Below are 19989 nucleotides of genomic sequence, written 5' to 3' on the forward strand. Positions count from 1 at the left end.
TGAGATAGATCTTAGAGATTAATGGCTTCATCACTTCACTTTACAGTAGGGGGACGGAGGCCCACAGAAGAAATAGAATTATTTTGGTGGTGGTGGTGTGGTAGTGGTGCTGGTGGTGGTGGTGGTAGTGGTGATGGTGGTGGTGGTAGCTTTCTGTAGATTCAGAAGTCAGGCCAGGACTGTTGGATTTGGAAATCTGTCCTTGTGGTACCACACCCTCCCTGCCTCCCATCTAAAGGGCATGAGATAGAACACTATTTTGGACACAATCAAGTCAAAAGAACCTTTTCTACGTACTTTCCTAAGTAAGACCTGATTGCTCTGCTGTCATACTGAACACAATAGGTCCTCAAGAGGCACCTCCTTCTGTAAGGATTTATAGCCCCAGGAACAGGAGGCAGGGGTGGAGGGGGGGCATGGGTCAGGATCAATTGAGGGCAGTGCGTCTGATTTGGGGTCATGTTCATTGATCAGGCCACCAGGAGCCAAGTGCTTGAGAGAAGGGTCCACTACAGGTTAGTCAGTGATAAGAAGTCTGCCCTCTGGAGAAATGACAGGTGGAGACAGATGTCTAGGATGATCAAGTCCTTCTGCTGGTGGCCAGAGATCTGGGAGGGGACATCAGTAGGCAGAGTCCAAAGTCAAGCTTGGCTCACCCTGTCCTACCTCCTATCTGTGCCAGATTTCTCCTGCTTCCTATTTAGGTGGTGGTGAGTGGGGCTCACAGCCGTGTGGGTCCTCTGGGAGACGGGGCAGTGGTGGTCAGTGAGGTCCACAGAGTGAGTCACAGGAGCACCTTAGGACACTCTGCCTGTGGGCGGGGCCCCTTGCCCTCCTATCTGCCTAGTACGTACTGACCTGACAGTGGTGGATGATATCGCTTTGACTTTATCACTGCGACCCTTATGAAAAGAGGCTTCTGTGTCTTCCGCCCCAAGACAACCAGCTTTCAGTGCCCCAATGAGCGCGTGGGCCTTCCTCTCCTCAAATCCCCCCTCCAGATGCAAACACTGGAGCTTTCCCTTGTCTGTCCCAGCAGCTGCCTTCCAGGAACCAAAGGAGAGAAAGCAAAGAGGGTGTCCCCCCAGAGCCCAGGACCCCCAAACACGACGTGATGAGGTGAAGGGGTATGATGGGCGTCCCTGGCTGATAGAGGGCCTCTCCTTGCTGGACAGAGCTCAGGGCACCGGGTCCAGTCTGCCCCTCCTTGGGGACAGATTTGGCCCTTCCCAGCCTGACTAGTCACAGCTGTCCACCCCGTCACACCAAGAGCTGCAGAGCCCTCCTGATCCTTGGGTCCCACGTATGTCAGACCACACTCATTTAGAGAAATTACTAGCTGATTTTTTAAATTTTTTTTTTTAAAGTAGATTTCCAGGCTGTTCTTCTGGAAATCAGCAGCCTCTGAGCTCCCAGCCCAGCACCTTTACTGTTTACCTCAGCCAAGGAAAACTGACACTGCCTCGCGTAGGGCCTGGTCCTCCCTGGAGGCACCTCTCACCTAAGCCATTTGGCAATGTCACCTCTCAGACAGGGTCAGAGGGGGTAGCACGCTTGAGCAAACCCCATGAAAACATGGGCCTCCAAGGACCTGCTCATTTGCCTTTGTTTTTTCAATGCAAATCTTCATGACATAAATCTCTCTTTTTCCACTGTGTGGGTGAGGGGGTCACCTTGAAGAGGAAGGCCAAGGGGTCTCCCCAGCCCTCCACGCCCCAGGGTCAGAGAATTCCCCAGCCTGAGCCCAGTGTGATCCAGGCAACCACATCAAGTGCGGAGGGCTGCCTGGCTCGCCCACCCCGGGAGGTTCTCAGCCATCTGCCCTGACTTTATTTCCTCTTTTCTGCAACACTCACTTGAGTAAAGAGGAAGGAGGAGGGGCAGGGGGCGGGCCAGTCGGTGCCGATCTGCATCCTGCAAAGGGCCCGTTTTCAAGGAATGAGGTGTCACTGCTCCCCAGCTCCATAGGTGAGCATGCGGCGTGCTTCAGGAAGCGCGTGCTCAGCGTGCCGCCAGCCTGCTGTCCCGCACGCCAGATCCCAAGCTACACATCTGTGACGCAAGGGAGCTCTCCCACACTGACCTGGTTTTCATATGTGTCGTGTCAAGAGCTGGTAAACCAGTCAGCCTGTTAACTTGGGTGCATCCCGATTGGCACAAAAGGTTAATACATTGAGATACTAGCTGAAAGGTCAGTGGTTCAAATACACCAGCAGGTGAGTTAGAATAAACACTTGACTATTTACTACTGAAAGATCCAAGTTCATTTCTGTGCGGTCAGTTCTGACTCCTAGTGACCCTGCAAGACAGAGCAGAGCGGACTCAGGGCTGTGGGGATGGACACCACAGAGCTTTGAGATCCTGCATTCTTCCCCAGTTGTTATTGTTGTTGGGTGCCATCGAGTCGTAGACAACTCATAGCAACCCTGTGAAGGAAAGACCTGAACACTTGGAATATAGCTTTGACCCTGTTTTCTTTTCCAGAACAGTCCCCACGGGTCTAGTTCCCAGGGATATAGTTAAGGCATCTGGCTGTCAGCTGATAGGTTAGTGGTTCTTATCCACCCAGCGGTGCCTCAGAACAAAGGCCTGGAGATCCGTTCCCAAGAAGTCAGCCATTGAAAACCCAACCTCACAAGGGAAAAGACTGGGGAACAGAGACAGAGCCCCCTCTCCCTTCCAGCAACAAGGCCACACAAAGCTCATTGATGTGTGTGTGTGTGTGTGTGTTAAAGGCATTTCAAAGAAAACAAACCTCCACTTGGGGTCATCTCACTGCAATGGGCTGTGCGTGAACTACCGCAGGCCCTTCCTAAAAGCTGTAAGGCACCGACGTGGGGACCCCACAGTGCACAGAAATGCCATTCTTCTGCGCTGGGTAGGACTGGACACTCTCACGCAGGGAAATCCCGGAGCTGAAGGAGAAGGGGGATCTTGCCATGTGTCCGGAAAGGAACGCACGAAGGAAGAAGCGAATGCAAACGTGGCTCACGCCCTTTCTTGTAAAGTGGAAAAAACTAGCGCAGGCATTTACATAGCTGCCCGAGCTGCTGCCTCAGTGGAAAGAAGGGGTGAGGCCAGAGGAAGCCAGGCAGGGGAGGCAAGGCCCCGCGCCTCTTCTCAGCGCGCAATCGCAGTCCTCAGGCCACCTGCGTGGGAGAAAAAATCAGACTGGCCTCCATAGAGTCACTTCCGGCCAACGCATGGGGGGACCTGGTACCGATCAGAGCCCAGTCCACCGGGTGTTCAGTGGGCGTGGTCTTTCTGAAGGAGCATGGTGGTGTGGAGGTTAAATTCATGGCTGCTAACCAGAAGGTTGGCAGTTCAAAGCCACCATCTGCTCTACTACTTCTGTGAAGATTTCCAGCCTTGGAAACCCCACGGGTTAATTCTTCTGTCGGCTCGTGGGCTGCCATGGGTCAGAAGTGACCCAACAGCCATGAGTTTGGGATCTTTCAGGAGTAAACCACCAGGCCTTTCTTTCGAGGTACCTTTGGATGAATCTCAGTTATTAGCTGGATGTGTTAATGTTAGTGCCCCTGAAGGTCGTCCTCAAAATGCAGGCTTGCTAACTAAGCAGGCCTGCTAATCAGACCCAGATTCAGGAGAATCTTACACAATGCAAAACCAACCAGTAGCCATGGAGTTAACTCTGCAGCGTGGTGGGCCGGTGTTTCAGAGCAGAACTGTGCTTACTGGGGTTTATTGGCTGGTTATTGGAAGTAGATTGTGGTCTCCAGGTGCATCTTACATTCCCTAAGGCCTGTAGACCACCTTCAGCTTTGAGCTCTGGCCCTGACACCCACAAGCCATCAGAGAGAAGATGCCATGCACATTCGACAGCTCTGTGCACACAGTACACTACTCCTGGCCAGGAGGTGGCAGGGACTTGGAGGAGACAGCCCGGGAACTCAGGCTGCCCTCTTCCTTCTCCCAAAAGCAGAGTAGGGCTCAAACTTGTTAGAAAAATGACCAACTGTCTTATGAATGAGTATGGAGAGCTCACTGGGGAGAGCAGGACAGAATTGTAAATGAAGACAGGTGGGGAATCGACAGTATGTCTCTTCTGTAACAGAAAACTGGGTCCCTGGACACTAGGTGATGGGAGGTGGAAAAAAGCAGGTGGCAGAGCCCTTTGGTTCTGGTCTAGAACTAACATTGAACAATTACACTTTCTATTATGGTCAGGTTCATGGACTGACTGGGCACAGCTCATCTGATCTTCCATATGAACAAGTTGCTTGAAATTTTTTGGTTTCTCAGGGTGTAGAAATATTCCATAGGCGATTAAAAGTGCTCTAACATTAGGAAAACATTTGAAATATTCTGAGCACTATTAAAATAGAAAACAGAGACTAAGAGTGAACATGTGTTGTTAGAAAAATGGCACCGAGAGACTCACTGTGACAGGGTATTCAATTTCTACACAACGCAGTATCTGCAAAGCACAGTAAGATAAGGCGTGCCTGTATTTGTGCTTAGAGCATGCCAGGCACGATTCCAAGTACTTCACCAATTACAACAACAAACCACCCCCAAATCCATGCTGTGAGTCGGTTCCAGCTCAGAAACAATGCAAGATCCATGACTTCACAGCTGAGGCACAGAGAGGTTGAGTTTCTGGTCCAAGACTGCACAGCTTCTGCGGTGGAGATGTGAGACTTGAACTTGGGTGGTCTGGGTCAGAGTCTCCACTCAGAGCCACGACAACCAGTGAGTGGAGGGCGAGCTTTCCAAGCCTGCACCATTCTGAGGGTGCTCTCTAGAGAGGGGGGAGTTTGTTACCAGACACTCCAATTCCCCAGCGAGGAACCCAAGGACCAGCATCTCAGGTCAGATCTTCTACTAGAATATTCTCATTTCATGTATGTGCCACTCACACCACAGGTCGTTTTTTTAATTTTTATTTTATTAATTTCTTCTGTGTGTACCGTCAAATTGGATCTGACCGGTACAGGAGGAGATTGCCCCTCCTTCTCCAGCAGAGCATCTGGTGGATTTGAACTGCATACCTCTGGGACTGCAGTGCAGATTCTTGCCACTAGGCCACCAAAGCTCCCTCCCTCAGGTAGTTTTTAAGATCATAGTGACTGGAACCTGATTATTCAACTTTTATATAGTTTTATGTCTAATAGACATTATAAAAAAAACAAATGGAACTAACTCCTTGATTCCATAATTTCATTGTCTAGAGTGAGACTAATTTTTCTTGGTGAAATGATACTCAGAAAAGCCTTAGTAAGTAACCAGCAGTGCGGGAGATACCCAGCCAGGACAAAGCAGGGCACCCAGCCACAGTCCGCATGTCAGCTTGGTGGAAAACCCAGCTCTCAGCTCACTGGGTGCTAGCAGCAAGTGTCTCAATCTCACCACGTGCCAGACATCCTCACACAAACAACACGCAAGTTATACGAGTTCCCCCACCCCAGCAAACTGAGCAATGCATTGTGTGTTACATATATGTGCATTATCTATGTGAGCACATCATATGAAAAATATATTTCCTCTTATTCGAAATGAGGTAGGGAGAGTACCAGTTCAGCAGGCAAGGGGAGAGGCCTGGCATAAGCCCTCCGGCCCTGTGCACCTTGCAGCTCGTGGAAGGGGGAGGAGGATGGAGATAGAGGACAGGAGGAAGGCACCCCAGCCAAGAAGTGCTAGGCGGTCCAGGCAGAGCTGAAATTCTGTCTGTGGAGCCGCGCAGATGTCCTTTGGTGGATCTCTCCATCCGGAGAGCTGAGCTGCCAAAGAACCCCTGAGGCATTCAGGTACAAATGGCTCCATTGAACAGATGATAAAATCAAGGCTTTGGGAAGAAAACATTCCCACAACACAGTCCTTTTCATGATAAGATGGCCCACAGGCGTAAACTAAGATTCATGGTGATCAGTATGTCTGGTTAATTTCTGTGTATGTGTGGGGTAGGGGTGGGAGTGGGGGCTACTTCTTTAAAAACACACTAAATCAAGGGTGCTTTGGCCCTCAGGAAGCCACAGGTTTGACCCTGACCAAAGAGAAGGCAGACCCAGAAGCCAAAATCACTGCGCCGTTTACTTCCTCATCCACCAGCTGCATGGAGCCCTAGCGTCAACTCTAAAGGCTCATTTCAAGTCACTCTTCATCCTAATCTGCCCCAACGATCCAGTGTTAATAGGAAAAGGGTGGTAGTTCTGCCCACGAGAGCTTTGTGGCTCAGGGAAGTGACTGTGGCTTTGAGATCCCCCTGGTCTTTCTGGACATGGTGCTAACACCCTTCCAAGCTGGCCATGGCCATTACGTGTCCACACCTGTCCCACAGAGTTCTGTAGAACACTGGAAGTAAGGACAGCTAATAACGCCAGACAGTTACAGACAGAGCCACAGAGCACGCTTCCAGCATCTAGAAAGAGGTGTTTACAACCCTCCAAGGGGCAGCGGTGCTCAAAGGACCCAGCCTCTTTTGACTCACTGATATTTGTGGCTAGTGTGTTCTGCATTGGTCCCCTTCCGTTTTTGGAGTCATTTCCTCTTTAAGTTTTCTGTAAGTTTTGCTCAGCTGCATTCCTTTTTTGGGTAGAGCTGTCAACAAATATTTACTCTTATGATTTTTTTTTTTCTCTTTCTTTTCTCACCAAATAATGAGGATTTTTTTCAAAACATAATACCACCAGAGAGTTTTCAAAATTTAGAACAGTGCTGGCTGAACGTGGACTCGGGCTGTGGGATGATCACCCCTATAAAGATGGCCTTAGCTACCACAGCTGATAAGTGGGAGGCAACATTAATCCTGAACCCAAGGATGCAAGATGCACTCCCTAGAATCTTTTCATTGTGATTTGAGCAAAACTTTTCAAAGCAAATTGATTTTTCCTTCAACTATTAATAAGTATATGCAGAACAGAATATCCGGGAGGCTGGGCTCTATGAGGAGAAATGTGGAGTCAAGATTGGTGGACGATTTATCAACAACCTGCGCTATGCGGATGACACAACCCTGCTTGCTGAAATTGAAGAGGACCTGAAGCGCCTGCTGCAGAGTGTCAAGGACTGCAGCCTACAATATGGATTGAGGCTCAATGTCAAGAAGACAAAGATTCTCACCACTGGACCAACTGGCAGCATCAGGATGGATGGTGAAGAGCTTGAGATTGCACACAGCTTTAGTTTGCTTGGCTCCATAGTCAACAGTCTTGGCACCAGCAGCCAGGAAATTAAAAGGCGCATTGCCATGGGAAAGTCTGCTGTTAGGGACCTCTCCAAAGTACTGAAGAGCAATGGTGTCTCTCTGGAGACTAAGGTGCATCGGATACAGGCTATGGTCTTTGCAATCACTTGTTATGCATCAGAGAGTTGGACAATGACCAAGGAGGATAGATGGAGAATTGATGCCTTTGAGCTGTGGTGCTGGAGAAGAGTATTGAGAATACCATGGACTGCTAGGAAAACAAACAGATTTGTCCTGGAAAGGGTTAAGCCAGGTGGCTCCTTGGAGGCAAGGATTCTGAGGCTCCGTCTAACATACTTTGGATATGTTGTGAGGAGAGACCGGTCCTTGGAAAGGGACATCATGCTTGGGAGGGTGGAGGGATGGTGCAGGATGGGAAGGCCCTCTATGAGGTGCATTGATTCAGTGACTGGGGTAATTGGGATGGGAGTGTCAGAGACAGTGCGATTGGCACAGGACAGAGCGGAGTTTAGGGCTGTTGTACATAGGGTCGCTATGAGTCGCAGGCGACTCAACGGCACATACCAACAACAACAACATTAATAAGTATTTTGCTTTGTGACATTGACTCTGGTCCCCCTAATGAAACACCACACTTCCTGCTTAATCCTATGTGTCTTGTTTCTAGTCATCCTTTGTCCTCTCCCTCCCTACTTTCTCCCTGGGTAAATGCTGCCCTTAGGACTTGTGGGGCCATTTGTTTAAGGGGCGCATATCTCTGTGTTTTTACTCTTCACCTTATCATCCTATCTCTTGTTGGGATGAGTCAGATTCTAATGTTCCCATTTTGTTGTTGTTGTTGTTGTTAAGTGTTGTGGAGTCATAGGCGACTCATAGTGACCCTATGAATGAGAGTCCTCGACACTTGTGTGACTTTCATCCTTTCTCCAGGTTCATAGGGTTTCTGGAGGCAAGCTATTTACAGAAGTGGATGCCACTCCTGCTTCCAAGCTTGTTTTAATCAGGGAGCTCCACCAAACACTGTCCACCATGGGTAATCATTATCACATTTGACACGTCAGTGTCACAGTGTTTAGCATCACAGCAGCCACGAATTACCTCTGTACAGCAAGTAGACAGACCAGGGCTATACAACCTAGAAGAATGTTTGACCAAAAACAATGAAAAACAAACCTGAGGGCCACAGATTAGAAGTCACCTACCTTTTAGCATCACTTTCTCTCCACTAGGCCAACTGATCTCTCTCTATGTTGGTGTTATTGTTGTTAAGTGCTGTCGAGTCGTAGGTGACTCATAGCGACCCTATGAACAAAAGTCCTCAACACCTGTGTGACTTTCTTCCTTTCTCCAGGTTCATAGGGTTTGGAAATCCATCAACTGCAGACGAGTTTAAAGTAAATTTTCCCCAAAATCACGGTGCTGTTAGGATGTGGAGGCTGTGTGTCAGCTGAGGTGACTGACCTCAGTGCTTACTCAACACTCCTCTGCTGACCTTCTCCGATGTCCTCTCTGCCCTGTGCGGAATCCCACACTCGTCTCCGCTCCACACAGTGCCTCTCTGCCAGGCAACCTCTGTATGCATCTGATTCCATTCTGATGCCCTGCTTCCCACAAAGCCGCTCGGGTCCAGGAAGGCACCGTCGTGTGCTTAAACTTTACGTCGGTGCGCTTGTTGCTAAGTGCCATCCAGTGGACGGCACCTCAGAGCGACTCTGTGAACAACAGACTGACCCTGCCCTGCGCTGTGCCAGCCTCATAGTCACTGCCACACTCAAGGCCACCGTTATGGTCACTGTGTCCATACATCCCACCGAGCACTTCCTCGCTTTTGTTGACTTTCCAAGCATGATGTCTCTTTCTAAGGACTGGCCTCACCTGACAACATGCGCAGAGTTCGTGAAAAGAAGTTTCACCAACATCCCAGCCGCGCTTTCTCGGAAACAGGCGGCTCTTTGGTTCTGTCGCTGTCGGTGACAGAGTCAATGCTGTTTGCCAACACCACGATTCAAAGGCATCGCTTCTTCTTTGGTCTTTCTTATTTGTGATCCAACTTTCATATGCATATGAAGCAACTGAAAATACCTCAGCTTGGATCCGGGGCACTGTGGTCTTTAAATCGATAGCCTTGCTCTTTATTGATTTCATGAGCGAGTTTAAACGGTCCACCTTGTATCTAGTTCATGGTGGGGACCCGGGCTCAGAGAAGATCTGGATTGGATTCAGCCACAGAACTTTGCTTTGAGAGGCTAGCCTCATGGCTGTGTTTGGTAGAGAGGGTCAATAGTGAAAGACCCTCAATGAGATAGGTCGGCACAGTGACTGTGACTATGAGCTCCACCTTGGCAAGGACTGTAGAGGTGCCTGAGACCAGGCAGAGTGTGGTTCTGTGACACATGGAGTTGCTAAGAGTCAGAACTGACCTGCCAGCACCTAACAACCACAACTTTGCCGTACCACGTACACACCAGCGTTCCATACATCTGGGTGACTTTGTTTTTCTAATGATGACAACAGTTGGAACATGCACCAAGTCCCTTTCAAATGACAAGGCAAAGTCCACCTGCAAGGTTTTCTCACTAATGTGTTAGGCCCTGTATATAAAACGAATCTTCACTGCAGAATTTCCACAGGAAACTTTGATAGCATGAACTTGAAACTCCCTAGTCCCATAACCTCCTTTTCCCCTTTGAACCAATTGTCTTTTTTAAGTGGGATGTTTTTAGTTTTGTTCTTCTTTCTGTTTTAGTTTTGTTTTTAATGCAGTAACAGATGCTTGTCCATGTCATACGATTTTAATCTGGAATCAGACAATGAACCTCAAACCCTTTTACAATCTATTTCTTTCGGGTTCTGTCACCGGCATAAGGAAGAGTGGCTATTCTTGGTGACCCAGTGGTTAAAGCATTTGGTTGCTAACAGAAAGGTCAGCCATGAGAACACACCAGGGAGAAAGATGAGGCTATCAGCGTTTGTGAAGATTTACAGGCTTAGACACCAGAAGGGGCGGTTCTTGGTCCCGTACAACCACGACGAGTCGAAATTGACTCAAAGACAGTAGATTTGAGGTTTTTGATGGATGAAGAGAAACAAATTTCCAACATTAAGGAACTTTCTAGGCCTTTCATGCCCCTCCCCCCCTAGGTTAGTAACAGAGGAAAGCAGACAGTGCAGAGAAGGAGTGGCCAGGTTTACCAGGAAGCTGAAGACACCGCCTGTGCCAGCTACCTTGCTACGGTAGCCCAGGACTGACACCTAATGTGGTCTCTGTCATTTCTTGCTGAATGATGACCTCTGATTGCATCCACTTCATGCCCCAAGGGATCTGGACCCATCCTTTCTTAGAACTCAGCCTGCAATTCCCAGAGCATCCCAGGCCCTCCTCCTGCTCCCCGCTGGCCCGGGCCTGGGCTGCACAGGGAAACGTCTTACTTATCAGCCCTCCACAGTTCAAGGGAGCTGCAGGGACCTCATTCCTCATCCCTGCCAGAGTCTGTCTTTGGAGCCCTGAGGGCTCCAGGCCCCTTTCCCACTGTTAGCCCTATGGCATTTACAGTGGGTTGTGACCCTATGGTCCGTTAAAGCACATGGCACCACTGTGCTAACTCAGCCCTGATTGATTTGTTTCTAATCAGTAGCCAAATTCCCCACAAAAATCCTCCTTTCTGTTTTTTATTCACTCTGATGGTTAAGGTCCCAAGTGACACACACAGTCTGCCCTGTAGTCTGAAAGGTTGGGAACAGGGAAAAGTCTAGTGGTTCTAGGTTGTCTGGGTCCCAAAAAATGGCCTCTGTCAGACCTTAAGACCACTGATCGCAGTGCTGAAATTTCTCAAGATTGTTAGAATTTTTTTTTAAAAAATGAAAGTTTAAAGAATAAATGGCCTTTCCATTCAACCATTCGCTCATGTTTTGCTTTATGACATTAAGAACAATCTCCCATGGTGACAGCCTCCTTCCTCATCCCTCCCTGTGATTCTCCTTTCTACCCACCCTTCCTTCCTCTCCTCTCCTGCCTTCTAAGCTTGACTGCTGGGCCAGTGCTGCCCTTTGGACCTTGCGTGGCTGATTGTAATAAGGGGTGAGCACTTCCCTAGCATTACTGTTCACTGCGTAAACCTGTCTATCATTTGGCTCCAAGCTGAGCCACTGGACTGAGTTCAGTTCCCAGCCTGAAGGTGACCAGGAGCCATGATTTCAGGGTGATTTTTCTGATTATTGATCTTTCATCTAAAAAGTGAGTTCTACTGGAGCAGAAGACTCGGCAGCCCGCTCACCAGTGTGTGACCCAGCCGGGGCACAGCAAACAATCCCCAAATGAATCAAACTAGTGTTATCTGGAATTCTGCCAGCACCTAGATTTGCTGGTTTGTAAGACCCACCATTCCGCTCCAAACATCCCCCCATGTTTCCCTGCATCCAATGTGCCGACATGAGGGCAAATAGAAGGAGACTGGACGCCTGTGAACTGTAGTGCTGGTGGGGAATATTGAACATGGACTTCCAAGACAACAGATTAATCTGTCTTGGAAGAAAGGAGTCCAGGGAGGTCCTTAGAAGAGAGGGTAGCGAGGCCTTGCCTCACAGCCTGCGGGCCAGTCTGTGAAGAAGGATGCCATGCTCAGAAAAGTGGAAGGTTGCTGAAAGAGAGGAAGACTCTCGAAGGGAGGGACTGGAAGTGGCTGCATTGGCGCCGGGATGGGAAGGATGGGGCAGTATCAGGTGGCGTTTTGCTCTGTTGTCGGGTCTGGGAATCAGAACCCATTTGGGACATAAGGACATAAGGCTTTGCTTGGTGCCCTAAGACACTGCCCCTCCTCCCCTCCTCCCTCTAGGGAAAGCTGGAGTAACACGCTCCAATCACAAGCTTCCTCTCAGCACGTATCATAATGGCTTTCAAAACACATTTAACAAAAAGCACATGGTATTTCTTCTCTTTATGCCTAAACCCCAAAAGCTAAACCCACTGCCACCAAGTTCATGGTGCCTCTCCACAGGTTGAAGAGCTTATCAGTCATTATGAGAGGAGACAGCCCATAAACCCTCACCTTTTCCCTGAGGGGTAACTGCTAAATTTGAACCGCTGACCTTTTTATTAGCAGCCCTGCGTGTAGTATACTACACCATGAGCATTCCTTCACCACCACACAGGGCAGATTAAAGAAGCCCCCAGTGATGTGTCTTTCAACTTACACAGAGGGAGCGCTTCTCTGAGAATTGACGAGTTAGTCTCTCAGCTCTGGGGGCTCCTCAGACCTCATTATCATACCCCCACCTGGACAGATGTTGGACCCATGAGGTGCAGAGAGGGGACCTCCCACCTGAGGCAGTGCATGTGGTCCGAACTGGACTCATCTTTCTACCTTTTGCCCCTAAGACCTCCTATCTAATTCCTGTGAATAAAATAAGCCCCTGTTCCACGTTTCCCCAGGCCTGGACAGCGACTTCCTCGCAGTGCTGAATGACTACCCGGCTCCGGACATCAGCCCACCCATATTCCGCCGAGGGGAGAAATTACGCGTGATCTCTGAGTAAGTCAGGGCTCCGAAACACCCCAGATCTCAGGAAGAGGGTGCACACACTTTGTGTGGGGTGGTCAGCTTTTGGTTCTAGCTGCCTAACTCGCATGGACGCTGGTCCAGCGGTGGGTGAGAATCTGTGTGTACCGTGGGGCCTTCCTCCTTCATGATGCCCGTCCTTCAATGGCTCCCTGTTGCCTGCTGGAGAAAATGTAAATTCCTTCATCTGGTCCTATGCACTATGTGACTTGACTTCTTGTCAGATTATGAGAGGTCTCACCTCTCACCCCAAGACAATCTTGATGCTATATATCTATGCATACTCAGGGAGTAAGACTTAGGGTCTGAAACGCTTCCAATCATAACCAAAAAGTGCCCCTCTCGATCCTGCCATCTCCTGAGTCTGATTGCCACCAAGGGCTCTACGTCCTTTTCAGTTGGATCCTCACGGAAGTGGACATGTGAGGCTGCCCTTGGAAGTTCGAAAGCAATCTAGCTCACATGTGTTGCTTTTTTAAATCCCAAGCCTAGAAGATAAGTTGAGAACTTTTTCTGCAGGTCACAGATAATAAAAGTGGGGTTGGGGGGTGTGCGGGGGGTGGGACTGTATACCAATGAAGGGGTTTTTCTTTTGCTTTTCAAGGAGAGGAGCGAAAGATGCAACAATGAATGAATGGAATTTCAAAATCTCTGTAGATGTTCATTGAAATTAAAAATAATTTTTTTTAAAAAGTAGGTATTGTCAGGATATGGGAAGACTCACTAATGACCTCAGAATAATTTATTGACTAAATACATCTTGAAACTAAACTTGCACGTGGAGAGATTCAGGTTAGCATGACCAGTCATGGCCCTGTCCCACTAAGTCTGGTCACTGTACGTATCATTCACGTCTGGTCTGCCAAATCCAAGCAGGCCCGATGGTCTTACCATTTCTTTTGTCTTTGACTCACCCACCCTTTCTGTCTGCTCTGTCCTTCAGCGAAGGGGGCTGGTGGAAAGCCATTTCTCTTAGCACTGGCCGAGAGAGCTACATTCCCGGGATCTGTGTGGCCAAAGTTTACCACGGGTGAGTACACTTCTCAAGCAGCATCAACGAAAGATGGCATTCCTGCCAGGGACTCAGAGGTTTGCAAAGAGGGATTCTGGCCCCATATGTAGCTGGATCTGGAGGGGAGGCTGATGTACTCTCAGCTCTGTCAGCAAGGAGAGGAGCGACCCAGGTTGACCTCTCTCCCTCTCGGGGACTTGACTTTCCCACCAGCTACACTGAGACAGAGGATCCTACAGCACCAATGTGGGGTCCCTGGCAGAGAGCAGTAACTGCAGGCTCTGTCATCACAGGAGCTGTGCAGGGGATGGGGTAAAAATAGTTTTCCATTACTTGGCATAAGATGGTATCTCATTGTCTCTTAGAGCTAGTAGACCAATTTAGTAGAGTGGAAAGGATACAATATCCAAAAATGAGTGGGATTCCTCTACAGTAACAAAGAGAACTAAGAAAAGGAAACCAAGAAAGCAATACCATTTACAATAACAAATCACAAACTGAGATACTTGGAGGTGAACTGAATTAGAGACACAAAAGACCTGTACAAAAAACCCTACACAGCATTTCTGTGAGACAAAATAAAAGATTGGTAATGGATAGGAAGACTGAATATTCTCCCCATGTAGTATGCTATTTGATTGATTGACTGCTGCTGATAAGACTGTTGATTCTTGAACCATATAAAATTAAATCCTCAACAATGTAAAAAAAAAAGTCAGCCCTGTCGCTGCTTCTGTCACTTGCTGACCATTACGGGGGTCAGCTACTCATCTTTCTATGCATCTGCTGTCTTCTGTCAAAGAGGGGCCATGAGAGGCACTGGGGGGTGGGGCAAGTAACAACATGCTGAAAACCTTGGGAACACCAGAGCCTGTGTCAGCAGAAACCTGTCAGAGACAGCAAATGCAAATATTTCCCACTAAGAGAGACGTGGGGAGGCTCCCTGTCAAACTCGTGAGACCTGAAAAGACAGACGGTCCTCCCAGCTCTCAAAGGCTTTCAGGTAGAAAGAGGTGATTAACGTACTGGGTTGTTGGGAGAATCAGATAAGATAATAAGTGTATACGTCTCAGGGTAATGGTGAGCCTCACAGCAAACACTTAATGAAATGATAGCTATTTCCCTGTCAAATACACAAGTGTATGCCTTGGGAGATTGTGCGGGTAGGCTTCCAGACCGGTGTAGTAAAGCAAGGCCCGTGAATTTTTCTCTTCCAGGTGTGTGTTAAGTTAGGTGTCCTCTATCACGCAGTCTATGACATGTGTGTGATGGAAAAGCTTGCAGTATTGCAAGAATTATCCAAAAGTGATTCCACACATATGACCAGACGCTGCTGGGGAAAAGGCACTGACAGATTTGTCTGATGCAGGCTTGCAGCAAACCTTCAGTTTGTGACAAACGCAGGATCTACAACACTCACAGGCTAAAGGCAAAGGACCTCATCACCTGTCTCTTCCGAACGGCGCTCGCCCATCTCTCAGGACCGACTGACCTGTGTCTAAGTGCCATTCCCATGGAACCCTTTTCCATTTTGGCTTTCAAATTTCTTGTTTGAATATTTTTAAGATATGGACTCTATGAGAAAGAATGTGACATCAGGATTGGAGGAAAGCTCATTAACAATCTGCATTATGCAGATGATACAACCTTGCTTGAGGAAAGTGAAGCCAACTTAAAACACTTGCTGTAGAAAATCAAAGGACACACTCTTCAATCTGGATTATATTTCAATTTTTTTTTTTGTCAAGAAGACAAAAATCTTCAACACTAGGCCAATAGGTAACATCATGATAGAGGAATAAAAAGATTGAAGGGATCAACAATTTCACTTTACTTGGACACACAATCAACACAGAAAGTGTCAACAGTCAAAATATCAAAAGGTATGTTGCATTAAGAAAATAAACTGTTAAGGACCTCTTCAAATTTTAAAGAGCAATGATGTCAGTTTAAAGACTAGGGTGCACCTAATCTAAATCGTGCTCTTTTCTATTACTTTCTATGCATTTGAAAGTTGGACAATAAATAAGGTTGACAGAAGAAGGATAAGTGCCTTTGAACTATGGCACTGGACAAGAATACTGAATATCCCATGGATTGCCGAGAGAACAAACAAGTCCATCTTGGAGGAAGTGCAACCAAGGTGCTCCTTAGAGGCAAGGATGGTGAAACTTCATCTCACATCCTTTGAGCATGTTGTCAGGAGGGACCAGTCCTTAGAGAGGTGCTCCTCATGCTGGGGAAGGTAGATGACTAACTGCCTTCAGGCTGATTCCAACTCAAAGTGACCCTGCGTGGGGCTCCCAGGCTGCAAGTCTCAACAAGAGCGAACTGCCCAGTCTTTCTCCCGTAGAGAGACTTGTGGATTAGAACTGCCAGAATGTAAAGCCTTTCATTAGCAGTACAACATGGAATGGATTCCACCTCTACAGCTTGTTAAGAACACACAGGAAATACGAAGGAAGAGGGTGTTTCTACTTGAAAGCGTTCCTCCATTCGGAGGAAGACCTGCACTCCACGTGCTCACCTGATGAACAGGGGTGGCTGCCTGCTGAATGTTCTGAAGACCGGAACTGGCTGCATTTAGCTGCAGTTTCCACACTTGTGATAATGAACACCCAAACCATCTTTTGACTGGGATGATGAAGGAGAGAGTAACTCATGGCCATCAAGTTGGAAGGCACTCATCACTGACCCACCCCACTGAGTTTCTGAGGCTGTAACTGACACCCAGAGGAGACTGTCCAACTGCGGGGCCACTGGTGGGTTTGAACCATCGGAGAGCCATGGCCTTTGGCTAAGCAGTACAGCTCCAGACAGACTGGTCGCTGCTCTGTGCGTTAGGTCTCTAAAGCAGCTTAGCCACACAGCTCGTCAAAATCAGCAGCTGAATTTAGTCCGTTCTTTCACCACAGCTGTGCATCAGCTCAGTCATGTTTAAGACGTGGGGCTGAAACATGCCAGGAGCTGGGGGAGGTGAGGAACTCAGATATATGTTGGTCCTAGGAAGCTTCCTATATAACCGATGCAAGAAAAGTCCTTAAAAAGAAAAAAAGAAGCTGAGAGTCATCAACGTGGACCCGATGGCCTTCCCATTCCAGCTCTGTCACAGCTGATAGGGCAACTCGGACAAAGGACTGAGTCACTCAGAGCCTGTGAAGGCCTCTTTGTGAAAGAGAGATAACACTTCCTATCTTAGGGAGCTGCTAAGAGGATTAGAGTCCAAGTCTTTAATATGGCATTGTCAAGTTTGTTGTTATTGTCATTTTTAAAGTTTTATTTATTTGTAAAATGACTTGAGTGAAGGTTTGCAAAGCAAACTGGGTTTCCATTCAACTATTAGACACATTTTGTTTCATAACAGCAATTATAATACTCACAATGTAATTTCTATTTTCCCATTTCCTTCCTGCGGCTTTCTCTTCCATGAATCTCTGTATCCTACTTTGCACGCCTTCTGTTTTATGGTCTTTATCTTTCTAAATGCACTTCCTAAGTGGGTGAAGCTTTGCCATGTGCACTGAGGCGATGAGCATCCCACGCACTGTGCTTGACTAAGGGAACAGTCATGATCATCATCTCAGCGACCACATCGAGCCACTGAGATCAGCACCTGCATAGACTCTGATGTGGATCTTCTCCTACGTCACCCAGCTACGTCAGAGACCCACTTATGCCACTGAGAGTCTGACAGGAGACAAAAGCGATTAAAAATTCATAATTGTTACCAATGTTTTTGAAAACCAGCCTTGCTGTTCAATTGATTCCAGCTGGCAGAGACCCCGTGTGGTTTCCTGGGTGCTTGGTTACAGACCAAAAGGGTCCGGTGCACCCAGAAGAGCTTTGAAAGGAAGCCCTGGAAATCTACTTTTGAAAAATGAGTCACTGAAAATGCCATGACTTGATGACAACTGGTATATTGGTCACAAAACCACAGAATAATCCAAGCCCGCTGCCGCCGAGTCAGTTCTGGCTTGTAGCACCTCTCCAGCAGGTTTCCAGGGCTGTGGTCTTTATGGTGCCCATCCTTCTCCCATGAAGCAGCTGGCAACCCAATGTGAATTCTAAAGTGTTGATTAAAAGCCAGAGTCTTTTCACTAAAACACTTGAAACACCAGTCCACACCAGCCAACTGCTAACAAAATGTTTGCTTCCAAATAGAGCCGGCCAACTCTACCCTGCAGAGAGAGAGAGTTCGGATCCTTTCTTTCTAGAACACAAGTTCCTTTGTGTGTGGAGCAGCCTTCCAAAAATCCAATTACAAAATAAAATGAGTAGAGGACGTGAAAAGACACTTCACCCAAGAAGACATTCAGACGGCCAACAAACACGTGAAGAAACGCCCAAAGATCATGAGCCGTAGAGGATGCAAAACAAAGCAGCAATGAGCTGTCTCACCAACAGCCAAAGTTCAGGAGGGCAACAAACTACAGATACTGGTGACTGTGGAGGGACTGGAATGCTCAGACAGTGCTCGGAGGAGTGGAAACAGGGCAACTACTATGGAAAAGAGCTGACGCTTCCTTAGAAATCGGGGAAGGGAAATGCTATTTGATCTAGCAATCTCTCTCTCTCTCTCTCTCTCACACACACACACACACACACACACCTCTGGAAGCTCTGGGGGCCGAGTGCTGCCAACCTGAAGGCAGGTGGTTTGAATCCACTAGCTGCTCCATGGGAGAGAGAGAGAGACTTTCTTCTCCTAAGCTATTAGCACATCTGAAAATCCTTGGGAGGGACAGCTATGGAAGCTGTAAGTCAGTTCCAACTTGTTGGTACCTAACAACTGTCTGTCTATCTATCTATCTATCTATCTATCTATCTATCTATCTATCTATCTATCTAACTATTATCTATCTATCTATCATCTACTTATCTATCTATCATCTCCCAAAGAAATCAGACCTACACACACATTGATGCTTATCACATTATTTACTGTTAAATTGTAAGAACTTATACCCTTGTTTCTTGCTTCTATGCCTATGTGTTCATTCAACAGTTTTATACCAGGCATGATACCCTGGACTCAAACCTTGCCATCAACAGGAATGAACAAACTGACACAATCCCTGGCCATGTGGGGTAATGAGGGAGGGTCCAGTAACCGAGGAGTGAGGGAAACAGACTTTAAACAAGGTACTGAATATGTGCGTGATGAGGTTTATATCACCTGCTGGAAGGAAAAGCTAAGTGAACGATACCTTAGGGTGAGAGGTTAAGGCAGAGGCAGGAAGGGACGCTTGCTATTTTATATCAGACCACAATGGAGTCACTGACAAGGTGACATGTGCATAAAGGCCTGAAGGAGGCAAGAGAATCACCATGTGGATATTTGGGATGAAAACTGCAAAGAAACAACAAAAGCATGTTTGTTACAGAATGCTTACGTTCTTGCTGGCGTTTGAGACACGAGGTAAAGAATGAATTTTAATGTCAGACCTGGAGCATGATAGGAACTCAGGAATTTTTGTTTGAAAGAATGAATGGGTAGGAGAATTGGTTGCTGCCTTTCTCTGTTAATTCATAAAGCTTTACACAAACAGGCCTTCCATCTTCTATTTCACATCTCTGCCCTATTTGGTGGGCAGCGCATTCCTGGGTACTCACGCCTGCCCTCTCTCCACAGCTGGCTGTTCGAAGGACTGGGTAGAGACAAGGCCGAGGAGCTGCTACAGCTGCCAGACACCAAGATGGGCTCCTTTATGATCAGAGAGAGCGAGACCAAGAAAGGTGAGCGGGCCCCGACACACAGTGTGTCAACACACAGCCAGATGAAAAAAGACTCACAGTGTGTCAACACACAGCCAGACAAAAAAAGACACACAGTGTGTCAACTTACAGCCAGATGAAAAAAGGCACACAGTGTGTCAACACACAGCCAGACGAAAAAAGACACACAGTGTGTCAACTCACAGCCAGATGAAAAAAGACACACAGTGTGTCAACTCACAGCCAGACCAAAAAAGGTGAGCAGGCCCCGACACACAGTGTCAACACACAGCCAGACGAAAAAAGACACACAGTGTGTCAACTCACAGCCAGACCAAGAAAGGCACACAGTGTGTCAACCCACAGCAAGATGAAAAAAGACACACAGTGTGTCAACACACAGCCAGACCAAGAAAGACACACAGTGTGTCAACTCACAGCCAGACGAAAAAAGACACACAGTGTGTCAACTCACAGCCAGACCAAGAAAGGTGAGCGGGCCCCGGCACACAGTGTGTCAACACACAGGCAGACCAAGAAAG

General features: G+C 47.7%; 2 protein-coding genes across 3 annotated transcripts in view; one reads left to right on the top strand and one right to left on the bottom strand.

Moving 5' to 3' along the window:
* TG (thyroglobulin) overlaps positions 1-19989 on the bottom strand; it is a 232967-nt gene that overhangs the window by 76483 nt on the left and 136495 nt on the right. The gene's annotated exons all lie outside the window — the stretch shown is intronic.
* The window catches only part of SLA (Src-like-adaptor), a 31390-nt gene that overhangs the window by 1074 nt on the left and 10327 nt on the right, over positions 1-19989 (top strand). For both annotated transcript variants that reach the window (XM_006879273.1, XM_006879274.1), the window contains exons 2-4: positions 12594-12693; positions 13664-13750; positions 19365-19468. In XM_006879273.1, the coding sequence (XP_006879335.1) occupies positions 12594-12693; positions 13664-13750; positions 19365-19468 (291 nt within the window). The remainder of the gene's footprint in view (positions 1-12593; positions 12694-13663; positions 13751-19364; positions 19469-19989) is intronic.

The sequence above is a fragment of the Elephantulus edwardii genome, unplaced genomic scaffold, assembly GCF_000299155.1.
Source record: "Elephantulus edwardii isolate Elephantulus edwardi_28Jun2011 unplaced genomic scaffold, EleEdw1.0 scaffold00003, whole genome shotgun sequence".
Taxonomy (NCBI): Eukaryota; Metazoa; Chordata; class Mammalia; order Macroscelidea; family Macroscelididae; genus Elephantulus; species Elephantulus edwardii.